The sequence below is a fragment of the Elephas maximus genome, chromosome 11, assembly GCF_024166365.1.
Source record: "Elephas maximus indicus isolate mEleMax1 chromosome 11, mEleMax1 primary haplotype, whole genome shotgun sequence".
NCBI classification, from domain to species: domain Eukaryota; kingdom Metazoa; phylum Chordata; class Mammalia; order Proboscidea; family Elephantidae; genus Elephas; species Elephas maximus.
Genome location: NC_064829.1, coordinates 106778698 through 106792655, shown reverse-complemented (window position 1 = coordinate 106792655; position 13958 = coordinate 106778698). Strand labels below are relative to the sequence as shown.

The window sequence follows — 13958 nt, the reverse complement described above, 5'->3', positions numbered from 1 at the left end:
CAACTGGTGCTGCAATTCTGGACTTCTTAAGAATGTGAATTGTTTCACATTTCTCTTGTGTCCTGTAAGGTCTCTGTCACTTCTGTTCTGACACCAGCTTCACAAGCAGGTCTTCTTGCTCTGACACTAACCACCCAGAGCTAGGTCACATCTCACAAGTTAAAGGACACAATCCTTCAGACTGCCAAGTCTGCCCAAGACCTTAGATGCCAGCCAAAAGCTTGGAGGTCTGCGTGACAATCCCACTTCTGACCTGCTGGCTACAAATTCGGGAGTTCCATCCATCCCCTCAGGTTACGAGTCCTGAGATCTGAGGTCCCCATGCCTCCTCACTTCTGATCTGCCGGCTCAGGCTACTCCCTTGGGTTCAATAATGTGCTAGAATTCACAGTACTTGCATAAAACGTTAGACTTACAATTAGAGTTTTACTACAGCAAAAAGAATACAAATAAGAGACTCACAGAGCAAGGTCTGGGAGCGTTCTCAACATGAAGGATCGCTATAAGTCAGTATCCAAGCGACGGCAATGGCCAATGGCGGACTAACCTAAAGGTTGTCGGTTTGAACCTACCCAACAGCGCTACAGAAGAAAGGTCCAGCGATTTTCTTCTGCGAAGATTACAGTCAAGAAAACCCTACGGAGTAGTTCCACTGTGCAACACATGGGGTCGTCAGGAGTCGGAACTGACTCCACGGCCGTGGCTTTGTTTGTTCAGTCGTTTCGGTTTTAATTCGATCCGTAACACGGGGCCAGGCTGTCTCTGCTGCCGCTCTGCTCCCCCTCTGGCCATGCGGTGTGGTCGCTCAGGAAGCGCATATTTTTCATTGCTAGTGAGGTGAACTTTTTTCTTTCACATTTTAACATCTCTGAAATCAGGAAGCGTTCGAGCTGATAGTTGACACCTTATGATGGTTGCCAACCCGGCAGTCATTGTGACGTAGCTGTCACTGCCTGGGTGTTCAATAGCATCATCACCCCTCCCGACTGGTGCGGAGGACGACACCGTTGTGTTAAAGCCTGAACGTTAGCACCTCGAAGGCAAAAAGTGGCTCCAAAGAGTCAGACTCTGAGTTGCCTTAGGAAAAGCTTAACCAAATAGAGGTCGTCCCCGACTTATGACGTATTCAAGCTACGAGGAACTGCACTACTACCGTTTGTGGTTTTTTTTTTTTTTTTTTTGGTACATATTATTGTTAGTAATATGTACTACATACAATGTTAAAATATATCTGTAAATTTATAGGTAATATTTCTAACCCCCCAAAGACAAAGATTGGATTTATAAAGATGCTGATAATTAAAGGCAGTAAGAATGAAAACTAAAAAAAAAACAAAAAAAAACGAGGTATTCAACTTTCGTCAGAACCAATTTACGACGGAGTTGTCAGAGTGGAACCCCCATCCTAAGTTGGGGACCACCTGCATTTCCCTTGTGTTTTCCTATTTATGTGCACACAAATGGTATAGAATTAAAAAAACCTGTGTTCTCTAAGTAAGCCCACCAAGAACTCTTTGAGGAAGCATAAAATAGCAATTTTCAATGATAAGGAAATATTGCCATAGTTTCGTTGGCACCATTTTTTCCTTTGTTAGTGGCACATAAAGTAACGCATTTTACAACCAACGGCCTCTTAGATTTGATGATATTTGGAACCTGAAAGGAATGGATGAATGCGTGTGTTCATCTCATTTGTCCCTGTCTTTCTATCCCAGTCTCAGCACTTGGGTCTTAGGTCTGACTTGGGCTGACAGGTTGGGAGAACAGAATTCTGGTCCCAGTTAAATGAGTTACTCTGTCTCATGTGCTTAAAACAGTGGTTGGCCTTCATTGGATGTTTGCGTGCAGGTGCCCTGAGGTTCTGTCTTGGCTCACAGTCACCCCACTCTTTCCTCAGCCTGGGACCCCTAGGGCAGTAGCTGGGCTGCCACAACTCTGCGGCTTTGGCTCTGGGCTGGGCTTATAGGGCTATCTGGGCTGGGGCAGAGTGAATGAAGGTCATAAACTGATATACAGGTTTCAGGGATACAGTCTGTACATGTTGTCTGTGTGGAGCTCTGTCTCTGTAGTCGGTCTGTCTGTGTGTCTGTGAGGTTTTGGTACCTCTATGTTTGTTTGCATCTTGCTTTCCTTTAATTACTCTGCATTCGAGGGTCTACGTTTTTTGTTCAGAGCCTCTGGGTGGTACAAATGGTTAAAGTGCTCGGCTGCTAACTGGAAGGCTGGAGGTTCAAGTACACCCAGAGGTGTCTCAGAAGAAACACCTAGTGATCTACTTCTGGAAAACGAGCCGTGAAAACCCTCTGAAGCACAGTTCTTCTCCGACATACATGGGCTCGCCATACGTCGGTGTCAACTCCATGGCAACTGGTTGGTTTTATTCCCTTTCTGGGCCTCCAGCTCCAACTCAGTTGTTTTTGGAGGCTCCTTTTCAGAACTGCGGATGTCAGGAAAATCCTTTGAGTAGCAGGGTCTGTGGGCACACTGCGGGAAAGGAGGCCCCATGGAGCCTGGCCGGTGTAGAAAAGAAGCCAGGAGGGGAGAGGGGCAGGGGTGGTTATAATAGTACTAGAGGATTTGGGAGGAATGCTTAGAAGTTGCAGAGAGGGAGGATGGGGCCAAGGGGTGCTGCTGGAGCCTGGGGTGCCCCCAGTTTGGCTGGGTGTCCAGAGTCTTGGCCTCTCTAGACCTTTGGCTCCTTCTCTGCCTGTGTCTCAGTCTCCATGTTTTGCTTCCCATTTTTCTAGCTCTATGTCTTCTTTAGACTCTCTGCAGAGCCTGTCTGTCTCGAGTCTGTCTTTCTGTGACTCTCTCTGACTTGGTCTCTCTTTCACTCAGTCTTCCTGCCTGACTCTCTGTTTTTCTTTTGGGGAGTTTCTTCCTCCACCCTAACTCCCCATCTCTTGAGGGCCTTTGCTAATCTCTCTTTCCTCATTCATGTCTCTCTCTGCTTGCATCTTCCTCTTTATCACACCAATACAATTTTTTTAGGACTTCTTTTTTTTTTTCTCTTTGTGGTAAACATATAGGTAACAAAACATTTGCCGTTTCTACAATCTTCACATGTCCAGCTGATGACACAATTTTAGAGGGTCATGAGGAAACAGAGGAGGGAGAGACAGGATCGAGCAAAGCATCGTAGAAGAGTTTTGACACCTGAGTTGGGTTTCGAAAGATGGGCTGGGGGTGGGTAATAAGGAAGTTAAAATCCCAGGGAAGAAGGAAGGCCGGAGCTCAGCAATCTGTGTAACAGATTCAGAATTGGGGTGTGGGTGCGGCCCCTTTGCCACCATGGGCTGTGAGTGCCGAGCAGGGCCAGGTGGGCAGGTACCATGTTGGCAGTTCAGATCTCTCCCCTCCCCCATGTCACCATCTTCCTCTTGTCCTGGCCAGTGCTGGCCAAGCTAAATCACTACCCTCAGAGCATGTACAACTCCTCGTGAAATGAGTAGATAAGTAGATAGTACTGAGAAGGGGAAGTGAATGACTTGTCTGAGGAACTGAGAGTCCCCTGGGTAGGGAGAAAAAGGGTGGGGTGGGGAGCAGGGCTAGGCCATGGGACGACAGGTGAGGAGCTGGTGTCCAGGCATGGACCAGTAATATGAAATTTACCTCCAAAAATGGAGGGTGCCAAGAGACAGAAGAAAAAAGGTGGGCAACTTCGGGGCGGTGGCAAAGAAATTTATTAGCGAGACCTGCAAAGGAGGCCAAATCCTGGGTGGCTGCGAGAACAAAGCAGATATCCACACTCCGTAGTGGGAGGGCAGAGGTTTTATAGTGGTGGTGGACAATAGAGGCTACAAGCCAGGGGCTTACATAAGAATGACTCAGCAAACAGTAGTGAACTAGCAGACCTCGTGAGGGCACTCATGTTCAGCCTCAAAAAGCCTATTTTCCCGCAATCCAACCCTCCAGACCAACCAAAAAAAAAACCAAACCCAGTGCCGTCGAGTCAATTCCGACTCATAGCGACCCTGTAGGACAGAGTAGAACTGCCCCACAGAGTTTCCAAGGAGCGCCTGGTGGATTCGAACTGCTGACCCTTTGGTTAGCAGCCATAGCACTTAACCACTACGCCAGCAGGGTTTCCCCCTCCAGACCAGCTCTTACAATCTGGCACTTCCCCCCTCTTATGCATGAGGGACCCCATTCTGTCCCCACTGGGAACAGATATAACTGCCCAGAACAGGAGGAAGACTCCTCCGATAAGGAGAAGGAACTGGGAGAGAGAAGGTGACCCAATTCCCAGCCTCCTTATCAAAGAATGCTTTGGGCCTTTACTTAGGAAGCCTGGATGGGAGGCGTAGAGGCCGATCATTCCCCTTTCAGAGCTGGAAATTTGTTCAGAGCATGATGAAGACCATGGAAGGGCTTTTTCTGTGTGTGTGTGTGTGGTGAAAATATACATGAAGAAAACACACCCTCTCAACAATTTCTACATGTACAATCTGTGATATTGATTACATTCTTCAAGTTGTGCAGTCATTCTCGAGATCCTTTTCAAAATCATTCCATCATTAACATAACCTCAATGCACCCTAAGCAAAAACTCCCCCTTTCTCCTGCATTCCGACCTCTGGTAACCACTAACAATCTGTGGTTTCTATGTATTTGCTTGTCTGGTATAAGTGAGATCATAGAGTGTTTGTCCTTTTTCGTCTGACTTGTTTTGCTCAGCTTGATGGAGGTTCATCCATGTTGTGGCGTGCATCAGACTTCATTTCTCTTTATGGCTGCGTAGCATTCCATTGTGTGTTTGTACCACGTTTTGTTTCTCCATTTGTCTGTGGATGGCCGTTTAGGTTGTTTCCACCTTTTGAATATTGTGAAAAGTGCTGCAGTGAACATGGGTGTACAAATTTGATTCCTGCTTTCCAATCTTTTGGGTTTATATCCAGGATTGGGATTGCTGGGTCATATGGTAGATCTACGTTCAACCATGGAAAGATTTTGAACAACTGTGGGTGTTAGAAAGAAAAAGATCTCTCTGACCCATGTGAAGGAGCTCTGGTGGAACAGTGTTAAGTGTTTGGCTGCTAACCAAAAGATTATAGCGGTTTGAACCCACCAGCTGCTCTGTGTGAAAAAGATGTGGCAGTCTGCTTCTGTAAAAATTTACAGCCTTGGGAACCCTATATTGTAGTTTACTCTGTCCTACAGGGTTGCTACGAGTTGGAATAGACCCTACAGCAATGAGTTTTTGGTTTGGGGACCACTTGGGGGACTGAGACCCCACGGTGACCCAGTCATGGCCCCATGAGTAGCTGCGGGTGGGGTCCCTGCCCCACCTTGGGCCCCACCCCCTGACATCACTGTCACATTATTGCATGAGGGCAGACTGGCCAATAAGCTGTTGCTTCCTACTATAATGGGTCCCAGCAACAGGGCCTGACCCTGGCTAATGGGAGGAGACCCCACCAGTGGGGAGAGTGTGAGGGGAGAGGGAGAGCCTGCAGGGCAGGTGAGTCCCTGAGGGCAGGTGAGTCCTGAGGGCAGGTGAGTCCCTGAGGGCAAGGCTGTCGGGCTGGGCCCACAGGGTGGGCTAGGGCAGGGGTTTCCTGTCCCAACTCCAACTCCTTCAACCCCATTTCCACCCCAGGGCCACTGAATCATCTGCTCCTTGGTGCTGTGACCTGTCCCAGGACCCCACTCTCCCTGACCCAGGTCACACCCTGAGATGGATTAGGGATAGAGGGCGCAGGAGGGGGAGGTGGAAGGAAGGTAAAAGAGGTGGGGAAATCCCCTCACCTCATAGGAGGGTCCCATCTGGTGGGAGCAGTGTGGTAAGGACAATTCTGTAGGGTGGGGTAGGGCGGGGCGGGGGGAGACAAAGGGGACAAGAGGGGAGGCAAAGACAGGCGGCTAAAGGGATGGCAGCTCTTCAGTGGGGCAGAAGGAGCCCAGGGACCTGGGTTTGATCAGCGCTGTGGTTAAGCGCTTGGCTGCTAATCAAAAGATTGGCAATTTGAACCCACCAAGCTGCTCCAAGGGAGAAAGCTGTATCAGTCTGCTTCCATAAAGATTACAGCCTTGGAAACTCTATGGGGCAGTTCTACTCTGTAACACATGGGGTCACCATGAGTCAGAATCAACTTGGCAATGGGTTTAGTTTTTTTTTTTTGGTATCCCCATTTTACAGATGAGAAAAGTGAGGTAGAGAGTTGTTAAGTAACTTACCCCAAGTCACTCAGTGAGTATGTGGTAAAGTCAGGATTTGAGCCCAGGCAGCCTGGATCCAGGGTCTGGGCAGTCATCATCATCCTTACCTTACACTGCCTCCCAATAACGGTGGCAGCAGCAGCAAACGTCACAAATGCTCTCTTTTTTTGGGGGGGGGCCTTCTGCTACAGTTTGTGGGGCCCCTTGCTCAAAAATGAGAACTTTAGTCAGTGACAGCACCGGTCCCTGGGTGACTCACCGTTTACCCCAGAGACTCCTGACAGGGCCTCTGGAGGCAGGCCTATCATTATTCCTGTTACCCAGAGAAGCAGCTAGGCTCAGAGAGGGGCCTCTTTTTGCTCCAGGTCACACAGTGAGTTAGTGGCAGAGATGGGATGTAAACTCTACTAGTGACCAGTTGTTGAGTCAACTCTGACTCAAGGTGACCCCATGTGTGTCAGAGTAGAACTGTGCTCTACAGGGTTTTCAATGGCTGGTTTTTTGGAAGTAGGTCACCAGGCGCCTCTAGGTGGACTCGAACCACCAACCTTTTGGTTAGCCCCTAAGTGCCTTAACCGTTTGCACCATCTGGGGACTTCTAAAGTCCCCTAACTCCTGCCAAAAATGTACCCAGGGTTCTTGAGGTGGAGAGGGCTGTGGGATCCCAAGCAGACTTCCTTCATACACCCTATGTCTCTCTTTCTCCCTGCCAAGGCCCAGAAGGTGTGACCGGATCCCTTCTCCCCTACAGACACCTAGGATCACGCATCCTGTGACTCTCCCCCATACCCTGTCGCCCTCTGAACCGTGGCCACCATGGCTACTTCGAAGTCACAGGTGGTGCCCGGGGAGGAGACCACCATCCTCATGGCCAAGGAAGAGCTGGAGGCCCTGCGCACTGCCTTCGAGTCGGGCGACCTCCCCCAGGCCGCATCGCGGCTCCGCGAGCTGCTGGCCTCCTCCGAGTGCACCCGCCTGGAGGTGGGTGTCACAGGCGAGTCAGGAGCTGGCAAGTCGTCCCTCATCAATGCCCTACGGGGCCTGGGGGCCGAGGACCCCGGCGCGGCGCTCACGGGCGTCGTGGAGACCACCATGCAGCCGTCGCCCTACCCGCACCCACAGTTTCCAGACGTGACGCTGTGGGACCTTCCGGGCGCCGGCTCTCCGGGCTGCTCCGCTGACAAGTACCTGAAGCAGGTGGACTTTGGCCGTTATGACTTCTTCCTGCTGGTGTCCCCCCGCCGTTGCGGGGCTGTAGAGAGCCGCCTGGCCTCTGAGATCCTGCGCCAGGGCAAGAAGTTCTACTTTGTGCGCACCAAGGTGGACGAGGATCTGGCGGCCACGCGCACCCAGCGGCCCTCGGGCTACAGCGAGGCGGCTGTCCTGCAGGAGATCCGTGACCACTGCGTGGAGCGGCTGCGGGCAGCCGGCATGTCCGACCCCCGCATCTTCCTGGTGTCCAACCTCTCGCCAGCCCGCTATGACTTCCCGCTGCTCATGTCCACCTGGGAGCACGACCTGCCCGCCCACCGGCGCCACGCTGGCCTGCTGTCGCTGCCCGACATCTCGCTGGAAGCCCTGCAGAAGAAGAAGGACATGCTCCAGGAGCAGGTGCTGAAGACCGCCCTGGTGTCCGGAGTCATCCAGGCCCTGCCGGTGCCGGGGCTGGCGGCCGCCTACGACGACGCCCTGCTGGTGCGCTCGCTGCGTGGCTACCACCGCAGCTTCGGCCTGGACGACGACTCGCTGGCCAAGCTGGCCGAGCAGGTGGGCAAGCAGGCGGGCGACCTGCGCTCGGTCATCCGCTCGCCGCTGGCCAACGAGGTGTCGCCTGAGACGGTGCTGCGGCTCTACTCGCAGTCGTCGGACGGCGCCATGCGGGTGGCGCGGGCCTTCGAGAAGGGCATCCCGGTGTTTGGCACGCTGGTGGCTGGCGGCATCAGCTTCGGCACCGTGTACACCATGCTGCAGGGCTGCCTCAACGAGATGGCCGAGGACGCCCAGAGGGTCCGCATCAAGGCCCTGGAGGAGGACGAGCCGCAGCCCCAGCTCAGCCTGGAGGCCGCCGGTGACAGCGGTGTGGAAAAGCGGGGTTCCGGGGAGGGCGCCAGTGAGGAAGCCCCCCTCTCGGCCCGCCGGAAGCTTGGCCTCCTTCTCAAGTACATTCTCGACAGCTGGAAGAAGCGCGATTTGTCAGAGGAGAAATGAAAGTGCAACCCCTGCCCCCGCCCCCACCCCCACCCCTCACCCACAAACCGAGCCTTCACAAAACCAACCAAAAAAGGCCAATATGGTGAAAACGAGGGCTCTTCTCTGTGGCTGAGGGGAGGGTGTGGGGTGCTGAGGTGATCTGGAGGGGGTGACAAGAGCTTGTCATGGGCGGGACAGTGGAGGGAGGGTATGAGAGAGGCAGGTGGGCCCCAGTCCAAGAGGGACATACGGAACTGGGATTGGAGGTGGCCTAGGGAGGGAGGATCGAGGTCTAGACGGTGGACCGAGGGCTCCTTGATCATGTCTCCCTCCCCGGTCCCCAAGTGGTCAGGGGAGTTTGTGTGGTGATGGGACAGCCTGACTGGGTTCCAAGATGGGCATCAACCACCAACCAACGTGGGTGGCTCAGTGGGCCTAGTGGTCTGCCGAGGCTCTATTTTAGTTTCTATTTCATGTCATTTTCTAAGAACCGCTCCTCCCCTGCCATGTCCCAAAGGCCCCCAATTTGTGCTCAGGATTGGCACAATGGTGCCTAGCAACTGGGGTGAAAGAGGTGGGGGAGGGTGGGCCACCCTGGGCCAGCCCTGCTGCTTATGAGTGATGGAGGTGGGCGTTGGCAGGAGAAGGGAGGTCAGATGACCACTGGGCCCACATCCATGGGAGCTTGGGGGAAAGCAGAATGAGAGTGGAGGTGGTGAGGGGTGAGCAGGCAGTCTCCGTGTGCACCAAAGGACAGGGGAGAAGAGGATGGAACTGGGTGACCTGGAAGGATTGTTTCAGAATGATGATGGGTGTGTCTGAGCATGAAAGTGCATGGGGCTAAGATTTCAGGTGTGTCTGTGATGGACTCCCTGGGTGATGCAAATGGCTAGCTGCTCAGCTACTGACCAAAAGATTGGTGGCTTGACTCCACCCAGAAGCATGCTGGAGAAAGGCCTGGCAGTCTGCTTCTGAAAAATCTATCAATTACACTATGGAGCCCAGTTCTGCTCTGACACACATGGGGTTGCCATGAGTCAGAATGGGCTCGATGCCAACTTGTGTGTGTGTGAGATGGGGAGGAATCTTGGTTGCGTCTCCATGAGTTTGATGCCGGGGGTGGAGTTCTAAAATAGCCACCCACTGAGACCAGACTCACCTGTTTCAACGAGGTGATGGATGTATACATGTGGGGATATCCGGGTTGCAATGAAAGGCTGTCGGGCTGTGAGGGCTACTGTGCGTAGGGATTTCTGAAAGCTGCAGGCGTCTTTGAGTGACAGAGGGTAGGTGCCTGCATCACAATGGGGGAAGGTCTCTGTGTGGCCCAAGTGTCTTGTGAGGACAAGCTCTGAAGCCCTTACTAGGTGTCTTGCTCTGTGCTGGACTCAGCCTGATCCTCCAGGCCCTTCCGTGGGGATGCAAAAATGAATCTGATGTCCTCAGACCTGCCCAAGCCTGAACTCACCTGCTGAGTCAAGATTCACCCATTCAAAAAATGAAAGAACTACCAGATCAGGGGGTTAGAACAGGACTGGGGCGGGGGGTGGTGCCCCAAGAGCTTCTGTGGGTGTGGACAAGGGTCAGAGAAAGGCTTTCTGGGGAGGCAGCATTTAAGTGGGCCTTGAAGGGTCAGATGTAGGTACAAAGAAGGGTGAATTCCCAGGTTGGAGCTTAGTACAGGCAAAGGGATGGAGTCTACAATGTGGTAGGGTGTGTGGTGGGAGCCAGTAGGACAGCTTGGTGGGGCATACCTCGAGGCAAAGGGTCTGGGAGGGCAGGGGTGTCAAGGCTTAATAGGGACACAAAGAGGGAAGCTGATTCACCACCCAGCATGACAGTTAGACCAAGCACCCATAAGCAGGAGTGGAGAAGAACGCTTCCTTCCGAGCTGATTCCGGGGCAGGATGACCTTGGCAATGAGGCAGCGGTGGTTCAGTGGTAGAATTCTTGCCTTCCATGCGGGAGACCTGGGTTTGATTCCTGGCCAATGCACTTCAAGCGAAGCCACCACCCGGCTGTCAGCAGAGGCTTCCATCTTGCTAAGATGCTGAACAAGTGGAGCTTCTAGACTGACTGGGAAGAAGGACCTGGTGACCTACTTCTGAAAACCAGCCAGGGAAAACCCTATGGTTTATAATGGTCGGATTATTCAACACTGATCATGGGGATGGTGCGGGACTGGACACTTGTTGCCCTGTTGTGCATGGGGTCACCGTGAGTCAGGGGCCGACTAGGTGGCAGCTAACAACGGCAATAACCTTGGCAGCTCAGGATGAGAGCTCAGCTCCGTGGCTTGAGGAACCCGAAGGGGCAGGGGAAGATGGCGGAACCACTGGCCAGTGATCGGGCAGGGGCGTTCAGCATCTGAGTGGGTGAGGGAGGCACATCTTTCAGCTAAAGCAGCCTGACCATGACACGACACGACACAGGCCTCCCTCTAGAGAGTTCCTGGATGCCTGGCATTGAGGGGGAGAGGCAGTCCCGGCCATCTTAGGGGGTAACAGAATAACTGGGGAGCCGAGTCAGCTCCCAGGTTTTGCTGCCTCTTTTTTCATCATGGGGGCCTGGATGGTTTAACAGGTTGACTGTCACTGAGGAAAAACGTTGGGGTCCACGGTCCCACCTGGGTTGTTAAATTTTGGGGGAACCGTTCAAGGTTTGTGACGATCACGAGGCGGCTCTGGAGGGTGTGTACAGGGCTAGAGATGGCCGGGGACCTGAGTGTGGGCCTCAACCCTAGTACCTGCGTCTCCTCCCTGCGGATAGCTTCCTGGATCTGGTGACAGCTCTAGCCTCATTTTGGGGCCTCAGGTTACCTCTGACCCTAGGAAACCCTAAGATATTGATAACTGCCATCATGTGAACTCCAACTCCTGGTGGCCTTATGTACAACAGAATGAAATGTTGCCTGGCCCTGCATCATCCTCACAGATGCTGGCACGTTCAAGTCCATTGCTGTGGCTGCTGTGCCAGTCCATCTCACCGAGGGTCTCCCTCACCCTTGCTGGATCTTTGCTTCACCAAACATGATGTCCTCTTCCAGCAACTGATCCCTCCATATGATGTGTCCAAAGCAGTGTTCTGTTATGACCCATAAGGTTTTCACTGGCTACTTTTAAGAACATTGCCAGGCCTTTCTTCCTAGTCATAGTCTGAAAGCTCTGCTGAAACCTGTTCACCATTGGCAACCCTGCTGGTTTTTGAAATACTAGTGGCATAGCTTCCAGCATCATAACATGCAAGCCACCACTGTGCAGCAAACTGACAGGCAGTGGCCAGCCTAAGACGGCCTATTTTTCCTGGTGGATTAAAGGGGTGTCAGTTCCCTTTCCTGAAGAGCTCTGTGCTCTGTGAAAAGGGCTCCTCTCTTCCTGGAAGGCTACCCCATGGGCTCTGTCAGGACAACTTGGGGTTCACATGGGCCTTTCTGCACTAAAGGGAGTACAGGAGATTATGGGAGGGAAATCCCAGGCTTCCAGATGCACAAGACGGATGGTCCCCTCCCAACCTACGCTCAGAAATACTAGTGGCATGGCTTCCAGCATCATAGCAACAGGCAAGCCACCACAGTACTGGGGCTGCAGTGGTCTGTGCCATCAACCTGAGCCCTGTGCTGGACATACAGGGTGTGTCATGCGACCTGGACACACTCGTGCGCTATCTGGGAGACTACCACCACAGCTTCAGCCCAGACAGCAATGCCCTCGGCAAGGTGGGGGAGCAGACAGGCCAGCCCCTGCCTTAAATCCCTGCAGCAGTACAGGGCCCATGGACCAAGGTTACTGAGGCGCTGGTGGTGGAAGTGCTGGGCCAGGCCTCTGGAGGGGCCTCTGCCTTTACCCAGGATCTGCTATGCCTACCTCGGGCACCTGGGCCACTTGCAGCATCTCCTTTGTCACCACCTACCAGATGCTCCACATGTCCTTGGATGTGGCAGTCAAGGACACCTAGAGTGTACAATCAAGGCCTTCCTCACCAACTCCGACCACAGGCTCCCAGATGAATCTGAAGAATTATGAGCCTAGGTCAGCCAGAGGTGGTAGGAAAGAGGTTGGAGGACAAAGACTCTGTCCCCGGGCTGGCTAGGGCTGGGGGATAGGAAAGAAGAAACTCAAGCTCCAACTCTACTGGGCTTTGCAGTGTCTTGTGTCTTTATGCCCTTGGTCTTACGCCCTCTCTGGGCACTGCTCCCACTTTCCCCCCTCTGGTGAACCACCAAGTCAACCAGAGTACCCCTAGTAAGGAGGGAGAGCGGACGGGACACGGGGCATAGGAAGAGTACGTAAGTACCTAGAAAGGACAGGAGCTTCAGTGCAGGTTGGGGCAGTGCGGCAAAGGATTGAGAAGCATTTCCGTAAAGGGGAGTGAATGTCACAGCTTTCGGGGCCTTGAGGATTACCTTAATGTCGGGATAAGGGAGGGCCAGAGAGAGGAGGGTGCCCCCTAAGGCTTACAGTCAGGGAAGCAGTGGCAGTGCAGAGGCTGCTCCAGCTCTACCTGTACCCCACAGCCCCTCTGCAGAGATGTGCACGGATCACCACGTCTGGCCCGACCTTCTCAGGCCTGCTGACTGCTCTTCACTGCCCCCCACTTCCTTCTGCTGTTTTTCTCAAAAGGTCCATGGATTTCCACGCACAGCAGAGCTGTACAGGTATGCCAAGGGCGAAGGGAAGCCAAAGAAGTGGCAATGGGGGTAGTGGGTGGACGAGGCACTCAGCTGGTTGGAGAACTGATGGACAGCATGGAGTGGCATGATTTGAAGGTCAGGGCTACCTTGGGGTGGGTGGGGTGAACACGTCAATTTGGAGAGACACTTGAGGAAACACTGAACTAAGATGATGTACTATACCAAAGGTAGAAGAGTATTTACCTGAGGGTAGTTTCTGGATTTAAAGGTGCTGTTAGGTGCTGTTGAGTCAATTTTCAACTCATAGTGACCCCATGTGACACAGCAGAAGAGCCCCCATAGGGTTTTCTTGGCTATAATCTTTACGGGAGCAGACTGCCAGGTCTGCGGAGCGGCTGGGTGGGTTTGAACCACCAACCTTTCAGTTAGCAGCTGAGCTTAACCACTGCACCATCAGGGTAGGGACTGTTTTTCACCAAGAGTAAACAAGGAATATAAGGGAAGGAAGGCACCATATTTAGCCAACCATACGCACTATGAGGGCAACTATGGTATTTGAACAAGAATAAGAACTTTATCAACTAAGGGTAAGTATCTGTCTAACTGAGGACATGTTCTATTCTGTAGCCACAAGGAGACACTGTATTTAAGGGTACTTATTTTTTTTTTTTTTTTAACAGGCACAGTCTTAGAGTGAGAACAAACGAGGGTGGTACTGTATTTAACTGAGGGTGTGTGCTGTGTTCTCCCATCTGTATCACACCAAGATGGGAGGCTTGATGGCACCCTGGGAAACAGAACACCCCTTTCTAGGGAGTTCCAGTATCCACCTGCTCCACACAACCCTATGACCTACAGTGGACGTGTCTCTGCAGGAAGTTCAGGCTCCAGCTGGCGGCGAGGGCAACCTGACCACAAAAGCCGGGTGCCAAATGTGCCCTGCTTCCCAAGACGGCATGCTGGGTGGAGAGGAATACGA

At 52.7% G+C, this 13958-nt stretch overlaps 1 protein-coding gene across 1 annotated transcript; it reads left to right on the top strand.

Moving 5' to 3' along the window:
* The first annotated feature begins 6975 nt into the window (after positions 1–6975).
* On the top strand, positions 6976–8367 carry IRGC (immunity related GTPase cinema). Its single transcript, XM_049900119.1, has one exon. The coding sequence runs from the start codon at positions 6976–6978 to the stop codon at positions 8365–8367; it is 1392 nt and encodes a 463-aa protein (XP_049756076.1).
* Positions 8368–13958: the final 5591 nt, after the last annotated feature.

Excerpts from the sequence above, each read along its gene's own strand:
- IRGC (XM_049900119.1), top strand. The coding sequence starts at position 6,976 with ATGGCTACTTCGAAGTCACAGGTGGTGCCCGGGGAGGAGACCACCATC.